General features: G+C 32.3%; 2 protein-coding genes across 2 annotated transcripts; both read right to left on the bottom strand.

Annotated features, from left to right (window-relative positions):
- Positions 1 to 13,259: 13,259 nt before the first annotated feature.
- LOC135145897 (armadillo repeat-containing protein 8-like) lies at positions 13,260 to 15,961 on the bottom strand. The gene is made up of 12 exons (XM_064078017.1): positions 15,851 to 15,961; positions 15,679 to 15,782; positions 15,535 to 15,621; positions 15,410 to 15,477; positions 15,248 to 15,346; positions 15,105 to 15,195; positions 14,958 to 15,050; positions 14,732 to 14,830; positions 14,586 to 14,670; positions 14,411 to 14,525; positions 14,202 to 14,352; positions 13,260 to 14,027 (listed from the first exon to the last, which is right to left on the bottom strand). Exons 2-12 carry the CDS (start codon positions 15,712 to 15,714, stop codon positions 13,950 to 13,952), a joined length of 1,002 nt encoding a protein of 333 aa, XP_063934087.1. The 5' UTR covers positions 15,715 to 15,782; positions 15,851 to 15,961; the 3' UTR covers positions 13,260 to 13,949.
- Positions 15,962 to 16,120: 159 nt separating this feature from the next.
- On the bottom strand, positions 16,121 to 18,726 carry LOC135145905 (uncharacterized). The gene is made up of 13 exons (XM_064078026.1): positions 18,674 to 18,726; positions 18,438 to 18,519; positions 18,291 to 18,360; positions 18,091 to 18,220; positions 17,883 to 17,962; positions 17,696 to 17,770; positions 17,517 to 17,596; positions 17,279 to 17,382; positions 17,152 to 17,230; positions 16,643 to 16,727; positions 16,522 to 16,591; positions 16,324 to 16,454; positions 16,121 to 16,272 (listed from the first exon to the last, which is right to left on the bottom strand). The coding sequence occupies exons 1-13, from the start codon at positions 18,724 to 18,726 to the stop codon at positions 16,121 to 16,123; spliced, it is 1,191 nt and encodes a 396-aa protein (XP_063934096.1).
- Between the last annotated feature and the right edge of the window lie 7,222 nt (positions 18,727 to 25,948).

Here is a 25,948-nt window from a genome sequence, read left to right as displayed (position 1 = left end):
TAGAAAAAGGACGTTAGAACAGTGAGGTGTCATAGTCTTCTATGTACCGTAGGTTATATTTTAAACCAATAAATCGTTGGGATGAGCTTAATATTTTTCAAAACCAACAAATAAAATTACAAAGATGAGGGAACAATAACACCAATAAATATAAATCTTAAAACAGAAAATTTAATTTAAAAAAAAAATTCCAAAACCTGCAAGACTGAAAAAAACACGGAAGGAGATACGATTTAGATAAGAAAGAAAGTGTGTGAATGCCCAAATAAACACACAATTGATATAAAAAAAAACCCACCATTGGGCCACAAAAAGGACTAGTTGAAATCTAAACCTTCCAAGAAAAAGGCCATTAGTTAACAGCGGTACTAAAAATATTAAAGTAAAAAGTTAAAACAAGAAGAGTTTGACAACGTTAACATTAACTTGTTAACATATAATGAAGCTAAGATTTTATTAGGAAAAGATATACACATGAACGCAGCACTAAAAGAGCTTTATCGATTATAGAACACTACGGATTAACAATTGTTGACACAGAAGTCATTTCTACTAATGAAAAAATTGTAACATCCACATGGAAAATTTATATTAAAAGGTAAATATATATAAGATTTGTTTAACTGCAAGAGGTTTCCAACAAACTTATGATATTGACTATTACGATCATATTTACGTATTCTGTCGATAACAGTATCTAAAATTGAACGGATACCAATTAAACTAGTAGACACTATAACCACTTTTTACATACCAACAAAATAATGTAATTAACGTACGCATTTCCTCAAGGTTTATACCTAATTAAAGGCATAATTAAAAACAGAAGACCCGCTAGGGACACTATCAAAGAATTAGGAAATATGTACTACAAACTAACGTTGCTCTTTATGGACTTAAAAATTCTGCAAGACTTTTTAATAAGATTTAAACTGATATAAAAAATAGATTGAAAAAAAAAGTTTACTGATTGGCTGTCTCCTGTTCAAGTAATGCGAAAACATTAATAGGATTTATGTTGATGATTTCATAGTACTTGGAGTGCCATTCAATCCAGTGTGAAAAGGAGTTTTACTAAAAAACTGTTTGTTCAACAAATAGGATTCTTGGCATCGATATCGGACAGCAAGATGAATATATACACATGCGGCAAACACAAAACTGAGCAATTAGTCGATCGATTTAATATTTCTGCAAAAAGTATGAGAAAGCCCCTGTTTGTTAATAATACTACAATATGGCCGCCCAACCATGTTAAAAAAGTAGATAAAAAATACTACAGTGACCTGATATAGCGTATGCGAGACTAAATAAGGAAGATTTTTGCACAATAGTGATAAATCACACACCACCGCTGCTGAAAGAATTATGGGTTTTTTAATAGTGCTAAGGACAAATATTAAATAAAATAAATAGTAAGCAAATAATAAATTCCATATTGATTGCTATGCCGCTGTCTACGACTACAGAACTACCATGGGTTATATAACCCTCATTAATGACAGTTCGTAACCATTGGAAATCTATAATTAACAGAACTAAAAAACAAAAATCCTCTTGCGAAGCGGAATAAATAGCAATGAGTAATGCTTTCATTGACACAATAACAATAAAAACATTATTAAAGGAAAAATACTGATATCAAAACTAAGATAACAGTCCAAAATATTAAATTGCGGTGCCTCTAATATAAGGAAAATGGACATGTAAGATATAGCGTTCCATCGCGTTAAAATGAAAATTAACCCGACAAGTACATCATTACTCAATATTAACAACCCTAAACAAGGATGAACTGTTAAGAAAACCTTTACCACTACGAAAACATGGTAAGTATCTATTTTTAATATAATTAAATTGTGGTATACACTTATTAAATATAATAATTTTGTTTAACACTAAAGATTACTATAAAAGGTTATTTTATAAAAAGTAATTCTAAGAAATAAAGAATTTGAATAATTGTAAAACCAATTTTGATTAGTTCCTCGAATTCGTCTTTCTGTATGTATACCACGGAGCTCTTACAATAAAATCAAACAATAAAGCTTTTTTATATATATTGTCATATATTTTACTTCCTTCTATAACCTTATATATTACTTTTTATTTTATATATTTTTTACAATAATTTAATTAGCCCTAAAGATATAAGAATAGAATCCCTGGACATCTGCATTTATGTTGAGGAAAAAGATACCAGTTCATAAGTTTTAACGCAAATTACATATTACAAGTTTATTATTTAGATTTATCTTATTGCTTAGTTATTAGTATATAATGAAGGTTCACGAAAAATAAACCGGCAGTGTTAATTTTTTTCAGTGCTTTTTTTGTTTTAGTCACATCTGTACGTCTCTATATATACATTTGTTTACAATTAATTTTAAAGGGCGTAAAGGTTTAGATACTAGTCAGTAAAGGTTTAAACACCCTAACAATTTATATGGATACACTATATTTTTGGACTTCTTTAGCGGAAAAAAATACAAAATTATATAATGCCCATGCTAGAGAAGTCACATCCTCCAGGTATTATAAAAGGTATGGTTAAAAGCATGGTCGCGAAGTACTGCAACAGCAGCAGCAGTGCGTCCTTTAACTGCAAGGGTGTCAAATAGTGCAATGGACTGTCCCTAACACTCATTTGCAGACTTCAGGTTATTTATCGCCCTAAAAAAAAGTTTCAAACAAGTTGCGAGCGATGTTAGTATCTACTCTAATTGATATAGAGTGGCGGCTCGTTGCAGTGGGGCAGTGCGTGATGCATGAGCTTATTGTCCCGTCACGGCTAAACAAAATCGTTGGCATTACTGGGTGTGTTTATGCGTGTCATTAACGTGCCAGTGACGAAGAAACAAATTTTCGAGTGTATTTTAAACACTCTCGGTAGTCTAAAGTGTGGGTTTCGCTGCAGCTAGCGTATTTAGCGGGCAACTTTCGAGGCTTCGTATGGGAATCCACCCATCATTTTGTCGAAACGTGGATTGATGATACAGGTATGTGAGCTGTGACCGAAGCCTTGAGAGCGGGAAACTACCCTATGTGGTCACTATTATGCAGCTGTTCAACGCTTATTTGCAAGATACACAATTATTATGCGTAGTGGCCCCTTTGAGCGGTTTTTACTGCAAGGGCGTATTGTGGAAAGTCGAGCCATGCGAAAGCAGTCATATCCATCGGCACTCAGTTTCATATTAATGCCTTCTAAAGGTAGATCAGTGTATAAACCTCGAAGAACGACATTAACTGACTTGTCTTCAATTATCTGGTAGTAGTAATTCTGCTAAGAGCGCACTTCCGCAGTAGTGCTATAATTCTTCAATATTCCTCTGAGTTGAAAGCAACAAACTGATGCCAACGAGAAGATTTCAAGCGGGAAAAGCCTCCGCGCTAAGAGTATGCCACATTTTCTCATCAACAAGAACAAAAGGAAGAATTTTAACACTAAGAGCGCGTGCTTCTTCTCTAGTTGCACGTTTTAGGTGTGTCTTTATAGAAACTGTTAGTTTCCATTCTTTTTAAATCTGGTTGGGTATATTAAACCTGTGTTAAAGCAATGATATATATATGTATTTAGTTCTTGTACTGGCCCTATTTTAAATTTAAAACAAATTGCAAGGTCGCCAATAGCTCTTCTCGCCTTAAGGTTCGTAACTAAGCTCTTTTGTTAGTACTCAATCGGCGTGCTATGTAAGCCGGTCGTACGTAGTTTTAGTATTGCGTCGAAAAACTTTAGCTAGGGTCCAGTCTAGAATTCTTACTGCAAGAAATTGTTTCGAACAAACTAGGCGCACCCGTCATTAGGCGTAGCGGCTTGTTTTGTCTCACTTGAAGCAAAGAATTGCCGGTGAGTCGTAGGCCTAGTCAAAAGCTGCTTGTATTTCCTTACTGGTCGGATAGACAACTTATAAGCATCGCTTGTGACGCAATATGAGTTTGCTTCTAATACAAAATAACATGTATGAGCTGCTGTTATGATCTTCAACGCGACCAAGTCTACGCGAGGCCACTATGAGAGCTAATTTTATATTGACCCCTAAATATTTTGCTTGCGGACACTAAGGGATTACCCCTTTAAAGGTCATAAGCGGTGGTGGTACAGTGTATTTCCGTGAAAAAAAAAAAGGCTTTGCTTCTTTTCGCGTTAACAGTAATTTTTAAAGCTGACACCAGTTGGCGAGCGTTACTAAGTAGTACTGCAGATGCTAGACAATAAGACTGGCGATTTTGACGAAGTATAAATTGACGTATTATCCGCGTATTAGGCAATACGACTCTGTGGGTTTTTAGGTGGTGGTACGTCGCTTACTTAAAGCGCAAAGAGCAAGGGTGATAAAAGCGAGTATTGTAAAACCACTGCTGTTTATAGTTTTAGGGGTAACTGTGCATAATCATAACGCCTATAAATGCGGCCCACGCAGTAATATTTAACTACGTTAGAAAACAACAGTAAGGAAGGCTTTGACGGGCTATTTGTAAAGCATGCCCTTTTGTTAAACTCGTTAGAGATGAGTAATACATTTCTGTCGGGCGGGACACTGTTGCTTCGTGGAAAGTTTTTGAGCAAATTGAATTTAACTGAGGTAGGGTAAGGCAGCTATCAAGCGGTGCAGAATTCAGATTTGGAAAATGTATATGTATCTTAAAAAAAAAGTAAATGGAAAAGAAAATACTAATACTTTTAAACATGGAAAGCATTTTATTGACAGGTTTTTGAGCTGTAGTTTATACCTCTACATAAGAATAATATTTATTCCATGTATGTATAACAAAACTTTTTTTTACCATATTACAAAAAATTATTTTTTTTAACTAATTTGTATCCATTAATAAAAGTATAAATTTATTTTCTTATTTTGTATTCATGTAATTCCTTAAGTTAACCATAAAAGCTGCATTTCGTTAATTAATATTTTTAAATATTGTTGGTTACCTTCGGCTCGTTTTTTAATTAAAAAATGAGTTTTGCGTTTTGTTTTATTATATTATGTTATTGTTTTATGGTTTGTTTAGTGTTATTATGTTAGTATGTTACTGTTTTGAGTTTTATGTCTTGTGATCTGGTCATGGTGTTAGAGAATTTTACGGATTTGCGTTTTCTTTTTATACACTATTATGGCTTCAGCTACTTTGCTAACGACTGACAAGAAACTGGTAGACCTTTATTTGCTTGACGTAGAGGGCGGTATGTCCTGGAGCATCACAGCATTAGCCATCTTTTCTCACGAAGAAAAGAGCCGAGGGGCACAATCGAGTAGGCGAGGCAGCATAGACTATCCACCGCCACCATTAGCATTTGCTTCAACATCGCTTTGTAGTTTCTTGGGAGCAGAGCGCCTTCCAACTTGGCAGACCTATCATAATTTCCATAATCTCGACTATGGTGGCTCAAGCAGCTTTTCCCCATCAGCAAGGAAGTTCGACTCACTAAACATTTCCTCGGTGACTAAAGAAGAAGATGGCACACACTAAGTAGAAAGGGTGATCTGAAAATTTGGCGCTTTGTTTGAGTCATTTATCGTTGCAGAGCAGCGTCTTTTATAATAAGAAGCGATGTAGGCTCTCGGTTTTCGTATTCACTAATAAACTGCCTGAAAGAAGCGCGGCCTTAATCGCTAGTTTGCCTCCACAAACAACGTGGGTGGGCCAACAGCTTGTTCCTAATGAGTCGGTGAAGTCTAGTCGCGCTAATCTCTTGGGGGTGTTATGACGCCGTGGTCACTTGAATATAGCGTTGACGCTAGCAGAAAAAGGCTTTCAGCTCATCAGGCAGGCAGTTAGGGCGATACCCAATCTCACGTGTCGTTATGGCTGCCGGTGTGGAACACCAGGCATAGCTCCAACAAATTCAGTAATAACAATATCAAGTAAGGTGATCGCCTTAGTTAAGACTTAAAAAAGCTTAGGAAAGCGTTATTGCAAGTTCTATTAGCCCGTAAAAAGCACCCTTATGCCTTTACTTTTATAGCCTACATAAATAAGTAATAAAAATTAAATAATTTATATAAAAACTGCTCTTTTTAATCTCAAAATTTTTAATTTTTTTTTTCTCGTTCCCAAAGTTGAGAATTTATAATAAATTAAAATTAGATATAACTTGACATATTTTAATTATTTTTATAATTTTGTTTTTGTTGTCTTATATTTATATGGTATACTAATAATAGATTATTAAAACTTAAAGACAAGACAAGAATATACTACAATTAGCTTTATATTTTACAAAATTTTACAAAAAAAAGTAGCCAATAATGATTATTGATAAAGGGAAAAAAAGATGGCAAATTTTTTTTTTTCTCATGACTTATTTTGCTGTACCACGAAGAGGCATTACACATAATTTACAATCACGTTAAAACAAGTAAACGAGGAAGAGTTATTAACGAAATAACGTAAAAATGAGGAAACGCACTAACCAATAAAGTAAATTTGATATATGTGGCTTTAAATAGCTGTAAACCAGCAAGAGCAAAAATTTAAACATGTTTATAAAATGAAGTTCATAATTATTTTATAACAACAAACAGCAATAAAAAAAAACCAACAGGAGAAAGATTTTTTTTGATATTTAAACAAATGCCTGTGAAATTTTTATTTTAACACGCATTTTATCTTACTAATATTATAAGGCAGTGGTTCTGTTGGAAAGCAAATACCTACTAAACATCTTTTAAAAAAGTAGCAGAAAAATATTGATAAACGGACATCAACACCTTAATAATAATACAATATACTTCTAGAAATAAAATTATAAATAAAAAAATTCTTAAAGAAAAAATAGTAGGGCCCCTAGGAAATACAAAACTACGCAGCAGCATAACCTCCCAAAAAATTTTTATAAAACTTATATATAAACCAGTGGAGTGGCTTTTAAACTTGACTTGCTCAATGTTATTCTTTTTATTATTTTTATTGAAAATTATACAATAATTTGCAAAATAAACATAAACACTTAATATTTATACTTAAAATCAGTAGTACTTAGCCCACCAATATTGCTAGCTCTACTTTTTATGTTTATTAGCTTTTATAAAAGAGAGAAAAACAAATAAAAAAATTACCTCATAATAATTATAGTAATAATTAAAAATTACAATAAGCGAACAATTTTTTTCAAAGTAACAAAGTTTCTATATCATTGACTAGTTAATAAATCATGAGTGCTGGGCTATACCTATAAAAAATTAATTAATATATAGCTACAAAGTTCAAGATAAATTAAACGGAAAATTTTTATAACAATAATTTTTTTAAAAGTTAAAAAATTTTAAAAAAAGAACAAGCAAGATAACAATTTTATGTAATAAAAATATTTATAGTTTAAACAGATCAAACTTTTAAAATAATTTGTCCAAAGAAGTCGATTTACGTCCATTGATTTCTCATCTTCCAAAAACTCTACCGACTTTAAAGTAGAATGAAATCTACAAACCTGTATCTATAACTGTAGCGCGATCATTTTTTAATTGGTTATTCAGTACATAAAGTATAAAAAGAATTTTTCTGTCAAACAGTAATTTCTTTTTGAGTAAATGTTTTTGTTACTAATTTTCAACCGATATTTACTTTAAAGACATGGACAGTAACTTTTTTGTTTAATCAAAGTTTAAAGGAACTTTAAATTTTTGCTGAAGGTATTACGCCCAATATCGCAATATTATTGAGCGCTGATCTCATATTTACTATAGTTTTCTAATAGTAGCATTAAAATAATTAAAGCTTTACGGAAGGAACAAAAATTGAGTACCAGCAAAATCAATGTAAGCCGAGACACCAAAAGTTAGGGAAAAGTAACTTATATTTTTTGTAAATGCAGCTTTAATATAAATATACATATATATTATAAACGGCAGGAAATTAAGTTAAACGCAAATATTGAAATCTACCAATAATAATATTGCTAAACCGGAGGGATTTGACTAATTTTAAGAGTTAAATGATAAGGGTATATTTAGTAGTAAATCAGCTGTATTTGTAACTTAGACTTCTACCTAAAGCTCCTAATATATTAATACATAAAATTAATAATAATAAAAAAAACTTTTTTCTATATAGAATTTTTGTAGGAAGTAAATCTTTTCACTATTATTATTAGTCATTAACCTCGATATAAAAGAATTCACAACAAGTATATTAACTTTTAAATTTTAAATGCATTTTCGTAAATTGAAGTAACTTCATTCTTATAAAGAGCTCATATATATAGTAGAAAAGTTTGAAATAGAAAGACTTCGTTAAATGTTTAGAAGGCTAGGCAAGTGAAAATTATGTTTAACTGATGTAGAGTTTTTTACGTCAACTCCAAAAGAAGACGCCCATAATTGAATGGGATAAATCCTTTAAAAGGGTGCACAAGTTCGACAGATGAACTATTAATTAATAAAATGTAAATGTAGCGAAGGTTAAATAGCAATGAAACTATGGCAAATGAGCTGATCGAATTTAATGTGAAAAAAATTTCCAAAACTAAAACTAACTATTATAAAATAGTAATTGTGTACACCCTTATCTAACAATCGTACTAATTTATAATTATAATTTTATATTTTTCGAAAGCTCTAACGATCGAATTGTGCTACGTATACTTAGAAGTACTCTAGGTTCCTAAGACTTGGAAAAAAGCTGCCCATCAAAAAAAGCATGTTTCCTTTAAAATTATTAATAAATAAAATTTAAGTTTAGTAGTAGTTTACTAAAAATACTTTACAGAGATGTCTAAGGTAGGCACATGACCACTAACGTCCATTATCTTCTTACAGAGTTTATAGTGTTTAATTAATTCCATGTTCTAGATGATGTGGCAACTTGCTCTTAAATTGAGATTGACAAGTCTACTAGCCTCTCCCGTCTTATTTACATAAGCTTTCCCTTTGGTACGCGATTTGCTGAAGATTCAAGCTCTTAAAGTCTTATCATCGAAAGAGCTGTAATTCAGGCGGACGTAATATATGGACACTATTGGTTTTGAATGGAGACGGGAGAGTTTTGATAGGATTATTCATATTTAGTTGAGGTTTTTGTAAGACAGTTTACCCACGCATAACCTATTACACAGAGTTGTTGGCCTTGGTCAAAACTTTAATAGATTACGACTTTACTTACTGTCCTCCTTGCATAATTTTCCTATTTTGACTCACCCATATACTTAGAATTCTACAACCTACTAGTAAGGTTTTTATGAAGGTCAGGCTTCTTAGAATTCTGAATTCAAATAAAAAATTTGGAATGAGTAATATTAAGTCTAATAATCTTCGCGACTCCCTTAACTTGAAAATAACGAACATTAGTTCCTCTTGCAAAGTTGTTTAAGTGGTCGATCCTACGGCCATCCACTCATGCACAATAACGATTTTAAATAATTGAAACTACAACGCAAGACTTCAAAGAGACGAAGATTTAAGCAAATATACACGCGAAACCTTTTTCGCTCATTTACTCTATTTTTTAATTAATAACAACGTTATAAAACTTACAATTTTTTTTTTTCTTAATATTAGCTTTAACTATTTCAGTACACCTACATCCGTGCAATGTTTTATCCCGCAAAAAAATATTTCGAGGCTTATTCTGCAAAACACATCCACAGTCGACCACATCCCCTTTTCGTCAGAAAATCATCTATTACGTAATGACTTTTTTAAATCTTAAAACAAGTAAATATTGATGGGAAACAGATCTGGACTGTAGGGAGGTTGGTTAATATCCTTAAAGCCCATATTTCGTATAGCACGCTTGGCAACCTGAGCTGTGTGGTTGTCCGCGTTGTCCTGTAATAAGAGCATCCCTCTGCTAAGTTTGCTCCTGCGTTTTTCAATGATGGTTGTTGCAAATGGATGATTAAGTTAGCATAATATCGCCTGTACTTAGTTCTTCCTATAGAGAGGGATATCGTTGCCATAATTTTGGTAGTCACCTTTTGAACCTTGAACTTGCGCGACGTATAAATTTAAACTTTAGAGACGCTAAAGTAAAACTGGCAAGATAAGGCCCCGTAAATCTTCACACTGAAAACGCCAAGAAATTTTCGTCAAATTTTTTTCTTGATAACTTGATGAGTAGAGGGGTCACAGTAACTTACCCCATACACTCCGCAAAGAAATGGGTTCGGTGGAAAACGATGACGTCATTTAATATGGTAAGATCCATGCTGTTCGACTCTGGTATACCTAGAAGCTCTCCTATTCTCTAGCATTATTCTTAGTAATATTACATCACCGCCTCAGTCCTTGCACATAAACTATTGACAAGAGCAAAGGTCAGACATGAATAAGTTTAGTATTTTGGGGTACAAAAGCAATTATTATAATAACTCTATTAAGTCTGAGCTTAATAAGCAAGCTAAAGTTGGTTATTTTTTTGGTTTCGATTCACCTAGACACTGTTACGAAAATTTTGATCCAACTTTACCCCAAGTTTTAAACAGAAGAGATGTTCTTTAAACAAAAGTGCCGTTTTTAAAGATGCCTCCATTCATACTTGACAGGCGCCCTAACACAGTTAACAAAGGTGTAGAAGTTGAATCAATGCAACTGCGTCAGAATCAGAAACTTGGTTTCTTATTTCAAAAAGACGTGTCAGGTGGAGTCCTAGTCCACGAGCCATACAGAGAGCTGATCGGCCCTTAGCTTTTTTGATTTCTCATGTATCCTGAGTTAGGTGCAATATCAATATATATCATTCTCGTAAAGTCAATAAAAAAATCAACCATCTCGTTTCGCTTCTTCTTCTTGCACACATTTTTTTATATTAATTGTAAGACCGTGTATTTAATATATTATATAAGATACCACAATAATATTGCCCCTCATAAAACTCAAGAAACCTCAAAAAAACTGTTGTTTTTTAAGGAAGTAACTCTATTTTAAAGACAATGCTTCCTAAGCAATTTCCCCCGTAAAAAATGAATTGAGCAAGGGGAACTTGAGTAAGAAAAAGGCAAAACAGATAATTGGAAGCTTTCAGAGACCCTTTTAACATTTAAAAAGCTACAATGTCGTATTACAAAAACCATAATAAAATTGCTTCTGAATGTTTTTCGAAGGATTGGCGCATTAGAACTTAAAAGATCTCACTATTAAACAAAAACTTTTCTTCGAAAAGATTCAGATTGTAAATTTCTTTATAGAAAGGTTTGTGAGTATATTGTCCAACCGGATAGCGTTCTATCTCCTTAAAAGTCTACAAAGTAATATTAAGGAGTTATTCATTAACAAGAAATTAGCTGCTAGGAGCTAAAATTAAACCTATTGAGGAAAACTGGATAAATTACATTAATTCCCCACACAAAACAGTGACTCTTAATGATAATTGAAGATTGATACCCCGACAAAGGACGGTTATAATTAAAAATTCTAATAAATTACTGCAAAAGTTGATTAATAGCAGAGTATATCGTCTTTTATTGGAACGCACCACAAACTAATAGTAATAACTGAAGTTAATTCTTTAACTATTACAATTGATCGACATTAGAAAATAATGTCCTTAGTCTCACCTAAAAGCTTCCAAAAACAAAGAAAATACCAAAAAATTTAAAGGCCCCCTTAAAAAATATTAATGAAATCCACCGAAACAAATTTCGGTAACAGAGCTAAATATCGGACATTAATGGAAGGGCCCTTCTTCCTTAAGACGAAGGTATTTCTCTGATTTAGCAACATCGACACAAGTTTCTTTGAAGCTAGATGGGGCAGTAGCAATCTGTTGAAGAAAAGGAAGGTCAATTCAATGGTACTAGGGTTGTTTCTTAAATATTCCAAGAAGGTAAGTTCTTTACCTAACATTACCTCTAGCGTAGGAAAGACTGTTTAGAGGTCATTACACGGGTTAATGTGCAATGAAAAGAAGGCGATATGGGGGCACAACAATGTTTGTACGCCTAGTTATTGCTTTTCTTCTTAAAACTAAATTTAACCAGCATGGAACAGTGCTCATCCTGCGAATACATTGAAAGGTCATATTGCGGATCTATCCCGCAGGTATAAACTGCTTTATTTGCATCAGGGGGGGCGGTTTGGATCTTCATAAAACTTTATCCAGGATACGCAAGTAATGTTTTCAAACAGTTAACTCTTAACGGCATTATTGTAACAAATAAATTTGAAAACATCCCTCAAAGATTCAAGATATCTTGTTTTAAACTAACTGTGAACTACGGCACCGGCAAAATTTTTCTTCCTCTAAAGTTCTTAGTGCTAGAGATCATGGAAAAACTTGCTACGCTAAATTATTAATTGCATCTGAGAAACCTAAAATTTAAAAACTTTGTGTTCTTTAAAAAAACTGATTGGAAAAAAAAATTGTTACTTGCGTTTTTACATTTTTTTCTATATTTCAACTTTTTTTAAAAGTCAGAAATAGTGGTGATTATTAACTATTCGAGTTTTGAGTAGCGTTTTTAAGCTACTCGCCAATTATAACACTGTTTCAGGCATTCTTCGAGTATAGCAAGCTGACGATAGAGAAGGGAGCCTCATTCGGAAGGGAATATTGTTGCGTGCCCTCTGCCTTTATTGTTATGCACAGATTATTTTGTTCGTTCTTTTTATAATGTTTTCTATTTTGTAATTCAACTTATTTGTGTAAAGTAAATCATTTATAAATTATTAACTAACCCTTAATATAATTTTTGGGGATTTTACTTATTAATATATTATGACACGAAGTTTAATACTGAAACAAATTCTATTCTTTGCTTAAACACATGAAAGCTCTTAACAGACTTTCTATGTACCAAGAAAAAGTTTTTCTCCTCAATACTATGCTTTTAAACAAGAAAACTGGTGGAAGTTACAAAGAAAAAGGAGGGACGTGCCCATAAAAAAGGTCCCGAGTACTTGGAAACTTACCTGGTTGCTTCGATAAATATTTAACGCGTTGAAATTAAATTGTTTTAGAAATAAATTGACAACGCAGCCGCAAAATCTGCTTTAAATTTAAAGTTCGTAGGTACGAATTTTTATTCTTAGCTTCTCCTCCTGATAACCGGGCTTTGATGTACCGAGGATAGTAAATGCTGTCTTTGGCAAGGCAGTTATCCTATTTAAAAAAAGAGTAAGTAGTATTTATGTCGGCATGCAATCACCCGACTCCTGAACCGTCACTAAATTGCAGGAGTTACTGACAGATAATTGATATGTCGAACATTAAAGGTTTTGTGAAACAAATATTATAAACTTGTAAACCCCTTTTGAAAAGTTTGTTTTCCATAACTAAATCATTTGTCAAAAACAAGACTTTTCATAGAAAGAGGGCGATTAACAGGTCTCAAACAAGTTTATTAAGACAGATATTACATTTTCCAGGGAATTTATTCATCAAAGAATCCGAGAGATTTCAGTTAAGAAACAAACAGAGATATAGAGTACGTCAACCCTTCAATCCTGTTCGCTCTACTCCTCTGATTCTACCAGCTTATCATCATCAGGAATTTCGGCCTTGAGCTTTGTACCATCTTACCCATCCAGCCGTGGTGATTGATACTCTATTTCACCTGAAACGCCCATACTTACCACATAAGATCGTGTCTATTTTATCCCCTTGTCATTATGGTATCGGGTTTATTGGATACTTCACTTTCCTATATTTTCACCATTAGCACCGAAATCCCTCCCGTAAGCCTGGTGACGGTTTAGTACTTTTCCGTTACAACTTAGTTCGTATAAACCTGTCCTTAATAAAACTTATTGATAACGGCTGGCCCCACCCAATCTTTACCAAAACTTTGTTGTTAAGTACGAAATGAACTGTCTCCTTTCGCCAGTTTGTCTGCTTCTCTGGCATCTTTATCCATCCCGAGCATGTAAGCAACTTGTTATAATAATAAATTATTCGTCCAGCACTTCAACCCTTCTTACGTGCTGTTCAAAACTCCTTTTTTTGAAGCTTTTTTTTCTTTATAGTCTAAAGTGCCCGCAACTCCGTTCCTCGGGCGCTGATTAACAGAACTAGGAGCTATAAAATTTTTCATTCCGAAGTAATAAATACAGAGAATATTTGTCCTTTATCTCCGCCGTCTTCTTCACCTAGCAAATAAAAAAATTCTAATATTATACTACATTGTGAATAAGACTATTATTCAGCTTAAGAATTTTGATTTTTATAAATTTGTACTCTCTAAAAGGTCTGAAGTATATAAATATGTAGGTACAACTTGAAGAACGAACAATGGATTAATAGAATATTATAGAAAAGGTTACACTTAAAGAACTTAAGGGCTTATTAGAAGCAGAAAAGAGCTCTGCTGAAAATAGAACTGATAAAGATGACGGAAGTCCTACTAATGAACTTTGATAGCAGGTCAATATACCACGTTGTTTGCTACGTTCAGCTCTAAACTTACACGGTTTTCTATTTTTATAAGCTTTGAAGCAATGAAAATTTTTATTAATAATTTTATATAGAAAACTGTTGTAAAGCAGCCTTAGCACGTTCAGCCACATCTTTGTGCGAGTCACTGATAAGTATTTCAAGCCGTTTATGGATTTCTAAGGCGGATAGCGCTTCAATATACTTATTCTCTGCTAAAAACAAATATGGAATTAATAAAAGTGAGCGCCGCGCAGGCCTTATTAGGGTGGTACCCGGGCTACTGCGTCCAGGTTCCCGCCAGGTTAAGTTAAGAACACACCACGTGGCAGCTATACGAGCCTCCGGATTCTCGTGGAGCTATAAACATATCGATGGTAGTAAGAGAAAGTAAGAGGGTAGGAAAACTCATTATTTGTACCAAATTATCCCTTACGGCATTCAAAAGTGCATTATTCGACAAAATGTAATTCTTGTGTTCTTCATTTCCGGATGCGATGTTACTGCACGTGTAAAGCCCCTAAATAATCAAAATAAAAAGTTTTCTCACTGAAATATTATAAAATAATGTTTTATATATAAATTGTAAAACCAAAGTGTATAGAATAATTATAAAGATCCAAATCTATATATATATTCTTTAATACATCAATTATTAAAGTGGCATTAGCACCCATAAACACTGAAGGTAATATTTCCTTTAGTTCCTCTCCAAAATTATTAAGAAGCCGATTGATGTTCTAATAGGATTAATGTAATAATACTAGTAACAAATATAATAATTAATAACCAACTTTTTCTCCTTCTTCCTTGTCTCCAGATGATAAGTTGCGCAAAAGTTTGAGTGCCTGCTCTTGAACTTTGGGGTCTTGATCTTTTAGTAAACTTCAAAAAAATAAAAACCAGTAAACACAAAAATACTATATGTGCTAATAACTTCAAGAGCTGCTTCCAAGTTAAAGCATCCATTACGGCTTCGTGCATTTGTGTAGAAGATAAGTACAGCAAGTTTTTGACTGCCCAAGTCGCATTGAGCCTTGTAACAAAAAATGGACAACTATAAAAGAGTGTACGTTAGTATCAATAGCAACATAAGCACCGCAAAGCAACATTCTTGTGAAAAGTCAAGCCAATTAAAGAAGTGACGCCTCCGTTATTGATAACCTCCTTAGATGTTGTTATTTAAAATTTATAAATAATTCTATGAATAGCCATATAAAAAACATCTTTCATAGGAGAGAACTCGAGAATAACATTGCAAAGAGCTTCGCAGGCAGCGATTTGTACCTCTTCTGCAGGATCCGTCAGAAGCTGTAAGTCATTATTATAAACACATACCTTGGAAGGAAATAAAAAGTAATACGGAACTGATGACAGAAGAGAAACGAGATCTTTCTCCGCCATTGCAGTGCGGAGATTCTTCACCGACCTGGAAAGTGAACGACAGCATTCGCAGGCCGCCACGCGTAGGCCTTTATATTTATATACAAGAAAACAAGAGTAGTGATGGATGTACCGAAATAACAACCAAAGGCTTAACCGGTATATTCACTTTTGAGACTGGCAATAATAAAAGGGATGATTTTCGCATCGACCACTTGATGGCGGCATTCTTCTTGGCTGTGACAAACAGCAGCCAACGCTAGCAAAGCGCTCTGTAGGCGTAATATTGCCATCAAAAAATTATTACAATGTCTAAGGTCTTACTACATATATATATTTAAATGTTTTAGTTGGTCTATTGCAAAATAAAGTATTTATATAAATTTCTCTTGTATAGTGTATATTATATATAAAAGATAATTGATTTTTAATGAGATGCAAAAAATAATTCCTCTTGATATTGGATGAGATCGCGTTCATTATCATTTCGTGTGTTATCGAAGGCTTCGTGAAGGTTTTTAAGCAGCTCTGACTCGCAGGCAGCCTTTTGAAGTTTCGGTTCTTCGGCGATGAAAAAGGCTTATGACAAGTATAATAATAGTAATACATAATAAGCTATCTAACTAAGACCTAAAGTATTGAGTGACTGAATACGTATAGTCGGGGTGCCACTCGAGGACAAGCGCACGAGTAGCGGCAGCAGCATTGAAAATAATGCGCTTTTGTTGTTCAACATGTTAAGTTTGTTGAGGTATGCTAAACTAATAATGAGGAAGGAATAACACTGGATATAGTAGTAGCAATTCATAGTAGCAATTAATAGATGACCAACAACAAGCAGCCAAGCGAATCGAATCTGGAGTGCGCTTAAGAAAGTGGTATAAAGTTTTTTGAAGGTCTTTTTAAGAAAATTATTTACGATTTAGTAATAATCAATAAAGTAAGAAACCTGGAAAATTGCAAAGAATGACTTTTGCTGCCTGTTTGTTAGAATGTATGAGAGAGGCTAAAGTTTGGAGGGAAGATTCTTGCAGCTGAGTTATTATATTAATCAACCGATAATATTATATAAGGAAGAGAGTGAATATACATGGTCAAGTAGTAAAATCGTTAGTTAAATTAACTTATGATTCCCAAATCATTTTTTTTAAAGTTTTTTTTTCAAAACAGCAAAAAATTAAACCGACTAATTCAATTATTAAATGTGTTTTATTCAACTCCAATCATTGAGAATTCAGCTTGAAGAGAAACTTAACTAAGCCGCCCCACGCTAGCCAGTGTCCACTTATCATCATTATATACGCATAAAACCAACGCGGTATTCCCTGCGACTGCCATGCTTACGATAGCCTCGTTAACTAGTAAAGACCACTAATTTAGTAATAGACAGACTCAGATAGATTGGAGTTTCTAAAAATAAGAACACAAAAATGTAATAATACAAATAAATATAATAACTTTGGGATTATGAGAACTTAAAAACTCAATAATTTTTTTAACAGCTGACAGATTCGGATAATTGACGACCAAAAGTTGCCTTTCAAAAAAATAAATACTTTATAGAATTAGAATTTTTTTTATGAACCTTTCTGGTGTTCGACAGCTTATACTTATTAACTTCAAAGCATTCTCAACGATGGTTGCTGAGGAACTGGACAGTAATTCCACAACAACTAACAAACTCTCATCCTTAAGAAAAAAAAGAGGAGTTATAAAAGTATAACGAAATTTCTAAAGTTTTTTGCTTAAAATTTAAGTTTTAAAGTCACATGCAATTTTTTAGAGAGTAAGAACTATGGAGCTAAATAATTATAATAATTAACTTTTAAAGTAAATTTGTAGGTAAAATCACAAGTGTAAACAATTTTAATGGAGCGAATGGCAGCCTCGGCCACATTATCATCTGAAAAAACAATAATTAAAATAGACTAAATAAACTTATTTAAGTAATCGAAAAATTAAGTATTAATTAATAGCAATATAAAATTATATAAATAGACACCTTTATGATTTAAAAACAAAGTTAGAGTGGGTAATAAATTTGAGGCGAAAAGTGCAGTCAGACACTCTTTATCGCCTTTAATAAAAACGTTATTAAAAATTTAACAATAGTATAATAACGTTCGAGGAAATAACAATTCTTTTACATGTAATAAAAATTTCCATCTACAAATACTTAGTTGATATACCATAAGCGAGGCTTCCTACTATGACGCAGGCTTCAATTAGAAGAGAGGGATGGGCTTCATTACTCAAAATTTTTTCAATTCTAAAACGTTTTTAACTTTAGTGAAACTAAGAAAGGTGATTTTAAACAAATATTGGGTGATAAACACTCGTAAGCCCAACACTTGCTATTTTATAATAAAATAATATTAGTTATTTCGTAGAATTAACTCAGAAAGGAGACCACTCTGTAAATACTTTAACTTTTTATTACAACTTCCAATTATTTCATTTTTAATAAAACGAAGATTAAACAATTTAACGTGAAAATCAGAATCTAAAAGTCCAGAGAGTGTAGATTCTATAACTGAAACCTTTATAAAGGATATTTTTATATCTGGTGAAGAGAAAAGAAGGATAAAAATTCTTACTGGCATATTTTAAGTAAAAAAAGAAGAATGTCACTTTTATATAAGAATGCAAGTAAATGAAGCTAAGCAACTAAAATGGAAAATAACAATCTCTGCGAAAGTGGGGTAAAAAGTAGATAATAACTCTTTCCTTCTGGTGCAGCCAACTTCTTCGGGACCGCCCTTCGAGAGGTCGATTGTTAGAGGTACTACACCACACTCGACCAAATAGCGGTTGTGTTTCTTAGATCTTCAAATTCTCTTAAGCAGGTTAAGATCTTTTTTTATTTATCAATCGTGGAGGGCCAAAAATATTATTACGTTAATTTTTTTTAAAAAAATAATTTAGTAGACCTTTGACCATAGAGTCGTTTTCACCGATTATCTTTGTTTTTAAGTTTTACTTTGCCTTTATAATCGCCAGATCTGGCACTAATCCAATTCCCCATCCCTTCATCTTGTTATTTATTTACTGTAAGGTGCTATTCCTTCATATTAAACTAAACTTTTAGGTTTTTGCTGGTTTTTGTATTTAGTCTAATGTTGTTAGACTTAAAAACGGGCGAAGGACAAAGCCTTATTGTTGGGCAATTAAGGTCCCCGCCCTTAATAAAATTTTTTAATTTATTTATATTTTTTTGTTACTTAGGCAGATGCTTAGAAAATATTCTAATTATAATGAAAATGTACATATGTATATGATTATAAAGTTATATAGTGAGGTATACACTTAATGAATACCGCAGGACATTTTGCAAGAGCGTTTATACGAGAGTTTGTACTTAAGTTCTTGAGCCTGCTGTGATTGAATAGTTTGGCACGCGTATGTTAGTAGAATGTTCCCGAATGTTCGTGATTAATCCTAGCTGTGCCATAATTAACGGGTATAAATAGCTGGGCAGACTACTCCGAAGTCCTTTTCATAGCTAGCGCGGGGGCTCTTTTTGTGTGGTAGTCGATTCATTGCGTTTGTTTACGTATCGGGCGGGCAACGTAACAAAGTTTGTACGTTTGTAATTCTTGTTATTCTTCGCTACCTTTGATAGGCGCTGTAGTTTAAACTCTACGCGAGAAGATTGGGAGTTCTAAACAAACAACTGCGTTCCCACGTTATATAAACTTGAAATTTTTTTTTTGCAGCACTATGGATCAGTCGAGTAAGGAGAGAAATATGCCGGTTCTAGTGTTAACTCTGAGGAGAGGTTGCGCAACTTTTGTTTAGAGCTGCAAAAGATGATGGAAGAAATAGCGTAGGGATCGAGATGATTATAGCTCAAAGTTTCACTATGGACATGAACTCGTTAAGATCCGAGATGAGGGTCAAGCTGGAGGGATTAACACCTTGCAGACATAATGAAATATTTAAACCGATAATCGCTGATAGACACTTAAATTGGCTCTTAAAGCTCAGTGAGTTGGTCGACAAGCATTACAAGGAACTTGTCGTGGCAAAAGTCAAGGAGCAGCAGAGGAGACCCACTGAAGAGTTGGTTGAAGCGGTGTAGTTGATCAGCAGTATTAGACGAGTTCGTACCGGTAACTTTGCGGGTTGCTTTACATACGGGGACAACCTTTATACTCCTTTTTGTGTAAACGTAAAGAGATATACTAAATGTTTTGAGTATTCCCGTTTACTTACTGACACTAAAACGAACGCTCGTTATTCTAACTTCAGGTTGAGTGTTCGTTTAGTTAAAAAGAAATGACGAGATAACTTAGTTGAACGACAGATAATGGCAAACATTGTTGTAATTTTGGACGCATGGTAGCTTTATTAGCGTTAGCGCGTTGTCAAAGTTTGGTTTGCGTTTATCAGAGGAATCAAGCCTACGAAAAAGTTTTCAAGTTTATGTAGGAAGTAAGTACTGGACACTAGGTTCGGTGTTAGTTAATCTCCTAAATGAGATACCATAAAAACTGGTATTAAAATGTTGTATCTCATGATCTAGCTACGGGTGTAGATCTTGCTCGGAGAAAAAATTGGAAATTTTTTCTTTTCGGATCATTATATTGTCGAGAAATGAAGAAAGCCATTAGTCTACTTCAGAAGGTAACAATAAAGTAGTGGGGAGCCATTACAATAAAGTCCCTGACAACGTATTTTTGCCGGCCTTTTACGACAGATAGAAAAAAAGATCTGGTCTTAGTTATGGATATTCGCAAGATGGTGAACGCCAAGAAAATTGACAGTTTGGCAAGGATAATATATAAATCTGAAATGGGGTCTAGATGTAAGAAGCGTGATGGAATTGGAACCACACAAAGTTAAGCTTGAAAGTGATGTGTTTAATACTTGGACCAAATATGAAATAAAAGATAAGACAAAAGCGTTAGTTATTATGAAAGAGGCGGAAAGCTACTTAGAGCTGGTTTTTTGAAAGTTACTACTGATAGGAAGTGGAACCATATGCAGGTTGTAGTTGAGAATCTTAGTATAAAGGGGGTATGCATTAAGGACGTGAAAAAAAAGCAGGAAAAACATATGCGCATGTGCGATGCTCTTTAGGGTTTCAAAAAGACATGCGTAGTAGAGAGGTACAAAGCCCCGAGTGAACGATTTATTAGTATGACAGTAAGTTCTTCAGCGCTTTTGATAATGCGAAAGGCTTTTACCGGTGAGAAAAAGACGTTCACTCAAGAGAGTATTTTGCTTTTACTATGCCTAACGACAGGAAGGTACAGTGGGCGGTGGGGCCTTTTAGTTAGGTGAGTGTACCCTCTTAATATTAAAAAAAGCATAAATATTATAACGACTGGCTTGCAGGATACACATATTAACGTAGATGACTGCCTGGTAGCCACAGAACCCAAAGGAGATCACTATCAAGCACTTTGTGAACTAGTGATAATATATGAAAAATTTAATGTAAAGATCCGGTTAGAAAAATGCAAGGTTGTTCGAAGTGAAGTATGGTGGTTGGGGAGAGAACTCACCAACTCGGGAGTCAGAAGGGGGAAGATCCAAGCGCTGCTTCAAACTATTTTGTAGTTCGATGTAGAGTTGACTCTTTACGTTTGGAGGCATCTTATCTGTCAGGTCCATGACTTGGTTGTGATCTTGCTCCAAACTTGAGATTACTTCACCTCTTTTCTTTTGGAGAAGAGATGATTTATCGCTTTCGACTTTCAGGAGAATAGAGTTCAACTTTTTATAGTATTCCTCTTGGGCAAGAAGGATTTCCTTGTCCACATTATCCTGGTAATTGGGCACCGCATTCGAAAGCGTTTTGCCTGCAACCACGGTTGTTGTGATTAAGAAGGCTTTAGGAGCTGTTCGGCTCGCTAAATGTATAGATAAGGACTCTTTGGCTGAAAGAGAGGTTAAGAGTTCTTTGTTTAACTTCTTCCACTCTTGTAGACGTTCATCATACAATTCCTCTTTCAGTTTGTTAAAGAGCGGTAGTTCCATCTTCCTTTTGAGAAAAATTTTCCTTTAAGAGAATCTTCAATAGGTTTTGGTTAGGGTTAGATGGAATGGTAATCTTTGCAAACAAAAATTATCATAAAGCTTCTTGAAGATACACAAACTATTTCTTTTATCAATAAACTTTCACATGCGGTATAGAATAGTTTTATTAATAAAAGTTTTCAAAGACATGCCAAAACCAAAACAAAAAGGTCAATTACCTAGTTTTTTACAGTCTTGAAACTACTGGAGCAAGTACATCCCTTATTGTGCTGTAATCATCGAACCGCTGCTAAATTGTTTAAAAATAAGGTAGATTTTGTGTGGGACAATGAGAAAGAAGATTCGTGGAGAAAGTCTTTAAGTTACTGAATCGGAAAGTATGCGTCGAGTATATAAATAATGAGTATGACTTAATTCTTCATACAGAGATCAGTGGTATAGGAGTGGGAGGTGTCTTATTTCAAAAATACGCTGACCGCTTGCACCATATAGCTTTTGTGAGTACTAAATTAAATGAAACCAAAAGGTAATGTAGCACTTGGTCCACTAACAAATCAATAGACTATATTCATTTAAGTGAAAAGAGACTTATAGTTGAAGCGGACCAAAATCCTTCCTGGGGTTTTTAATAGTGAGCATGAAGCTGAAATTATAAGGGGAAGAATTAAGAGCATTAAACATATAATGCAATATATGTTGGACATTAAAGTACATACCTGGTAAAAATAATCTCATTGCAGATCTCTTGTTAGGGCTCCCATTGAATGAAAATTTAGTTATCGAACAAGTGAAGTTTACTTCAACTAAGGAAAACCAAGGTAAGTTCGACGTAATTAAGCAAATTCACGAGAATTGGTTTCACGTGGGAAAAAGGAATTGAAATACTTGGTTGGTGATGGCATGCTTTACATATTAATAGAAAAAACTGTTAACGGCTGTGGAGTATGTTGACGTTTTAGCAATAGGAGTATACTTTTTAGGGAGAAACTTAAGTTAATCAATAGAGCAGAGGACCTGGAGCATCTGGTCGTCGATATAATGAAAATGCCGAAGACACATGAGGGTGAGGACAGAGTCCTGCTAATCTAAGATAGATGTTCAAGGTTTGGATTGACGTTTTCCTTGCAAAAGGAGTGAAGCAGAGGGGGTGCCTGCCTATAACAGTTGTTTAAGTGGTAAGTCCTAAGAAAATGGCATTTGATAGGAAATTCGGTCTTTGTAAGCAAATCCATATCTCCATCTCTGGTTGTAAAAGGAGTTAAGGCTCACTTTGTCACTACAAATCACCACCAAAGCAAAGGAATAGTCGAAAATATATGTAATATTTAAAAGGCGAAATAATAAAAATAACCATAAATAAATTTTAATAATAATAATATATAAATATATAAGGAATCACGTTATACTGGATGATAGCCTCAACCGCTTCTTTTATACGATATCTATTATGATAAGTCACGTGCTCTTCCATGTATTTGTGTACCTCATGTGTTCCGTTCTACTTTCATGTGCTCTTGTCACGTGCCTTTCACATGCTATTTATTTCTGTTTTCTCCTTAGTTTCATCATTACTGCATTGTTATTATTATATTTTTCTTTACTTCGCATTTTTCTGCTTCGTCCAAAGTTTAATTTCCCTTCCATTTCTTTACTTCTTGAATCAAAAGAAAAATTTAAGCCAGTGGTTCCCTTCGCCTTTTTTATGTACTAGAAAAGAAGTAGAAAAAAATTATATCAATTTTTATTAATTATTACTGAAATTATTATAAGTTATTGATTTTATTAAAATTATTAAAAGGGTATACATATTATTATTGTAAAAGACACTGGGCCCGATTTCTTTTGAGAAATCGCTAAAAAAAAAAAAAAAAGAAATTGTGTAAAAGCAGCAACTCGCAAAGCCGCTTTCAATATTAAAATTTCTTTACTATTAATAAAATTTTTTTAAAAAAAATTAAGTTATGGAAGTTTTTAGTCTTTTCATTTTTAATTTTTTATGCAAATTTCTAAAAGTTACCTATTTTATGATTTTTGAGTTGATTAGTAAAGTTAGTTCAGCAGGTCTTGTACGAACCAAAATTTTACAAGAGCATCGGCTTGTACGCGTCTTTTTTACTTTATAATAAGAATTCTGGGTCTTACTTTTACACCTTATTAAATTTATTAAAAAGGAAATTTTTTATTATAATGACAAATAATCTTCCAGACAAATATTTATAAATATTTTAAAAAATATGTTATTAGAAACTAAATTTTACTTGCCACCAGTTGAGTTTTCCCTATAAAAACGAACCATTAGCTATATTAGTATATAAAATAGCTAAAATTAATTCTTGATAAACTCAAAAATTTAAATTTTAAAAGTTGCCTTGGCTATATAAGCAGACACATAGTGGATGAAACAGTCAAATTAGTACTATACAAACTTAAGTAGTAAATTGTTTTCTTTCATAAAAATATTTTAAATAACGGTGAGTTAATTTATTTAAACAAAATTAAATTTATTAGTAGATCAGACCGTTGAAATTAATACTAAATAAACTTTTTAAGCATAATTTTATATATATATTATATATTTATGTCTAAATAAGATCAAGTTTAATTTTTTTAACCGACCAAATAGCTTTGTTAGTAGAAACGATTAGAGTAATACTTTATAATTTCCAGTGGTGTAAAGGTTTTACTTTTTAATAATTAAAAAATAATACCGTTAAGTTGGATTTTTTTAAAACGTATGATTAGAATTTATAGAGAAGAACTAGTTAAAGTAATACTTAATAAATTCAATTGATATATATATGAAATTATATTATAATAAGGTTAAATTGGATTTTTTCTTTTAAAAAAAAAAAACAATAAGATTTATTAATTAATAAAACAGTTAAAGTAATACTTAATAAACTTAAAGTATAACTGTTATATTTTATAATTATATATATTTATATTGTTGTGTAGATTTTAATAAACGGACATCATATGTGGATAAAGATTTCATAATCTCAGAGCATAATTGATTACCCTTTATTATTATATTTTGATAACGATAAGTTATCTTTTCCAAAGCAGACAATTAGTATATTAGATGAAACGGTTAAATTAGTACTTGATAAACAAATAGTATTGTTGCTATCCTTTTATATATTTTAATAACGTTGAAACGGATTTTATTATTATGATCAATTAGATTTGTTAGTTATTAAAACAGTTAATTAAAAAATAATACTCATTAAACTCAAAAAGTATTATTTTTTTACTTTTATAAATATAATAAAAAGATTGTGCTGTAAGTAAACTCATTTAGAAACTTACTTTTACTTAATATTAATTCATTATTCGTAAAATAGAATTTTTGTTAACTTGAAAATTGGAATTGTTAGTAGATCACACAGTTAATAAATTTCCCCTTTTTTCGAAGATTAAAAACAGGCACAGCAAGCAAAGTGGAGTTGTGGGTTTAAAAAAAGCATTAAAAAGTTATTTTTGGCCTACTTATATAAATAGCCAAGTTCTAAAGATTTTATATAAAAGAAGGCTAACCAGTCTAAAAAAAATAATAAAATAAAAACGGTTGTCCTTAAATCGTTATGTTGCTTTCTAAAGTAAAAATCAACTAATTAACACTAAATATCGCGCTTTTTTTTTTTTAAAAATTTGTATAGGAAATCCAAATTGATAAGGTAACTTTATTTTCTTCTTTTACTACTTTTTATATAAAATTATTAGTTTTAAATTTACTTATTACAATCAATAAATTTCTTTATAAAAAGTACAATACCTTTAGAATCGTTTTTTAAAATAGAAAAAAAACAATTATTTAATATTTTAAGAATTTTTAAGAGTTTATTGAAAAAATAAATTATTTTTTTAACATACATTTTTAAAGTACATTTCTTTAATTTAAAGTTAAATATAATTTTTTTTAGTAATTTTATTAATTTTATTTTGAAGGTAATTTTAAAATATTTATAAGTTTATTTTTTAAAAAAAAATATTAAGTGATAATTGAAAAGTAACTTTATATAAACTTTTTGTACTTCATATCCTTTTTTTTATTTTTATTAAATTAAAAAATGAATTAAATATAAAAAAAAACTCGATATTATTTATTTATAAATTTAAAAATAAATATTTCTGTTTTTGAAAATTTTAATTATATATTATTTTATAAAGAATATTCATAAGTAAACTTTCGTCAAAATAATTTTTTATGTGTATTTTTTTTAATAAATAACTTTTAACTTTATTTAATTTTTGTTTTTAAAAAATTATT

The sequence above is a fragment of the Zophobas morio genome, unplaced genomic scaffold (assembly GCF_036711695.1).
Source record: "Zophobas morio isolate AGI-343-1 ecotype UQ-CSIRO unplaced genomic scaffold, CSIRO_AGI_Zmor_V1 ptg000201l, whole genome shotgun sequence".
Taxonomy (NCBI): domain Eukaryota; kingdom Metazoa; phylum Arthropoda; class Insecta; order Coleoptera; family Tenebrionidae; genus Zophobas; species Zophobas morio.
The sequence above is the reverse complement of the archived record's forward strand: the minus strand, read 5'-3'. Positions and strand labels throughout refer to the sequence as shown.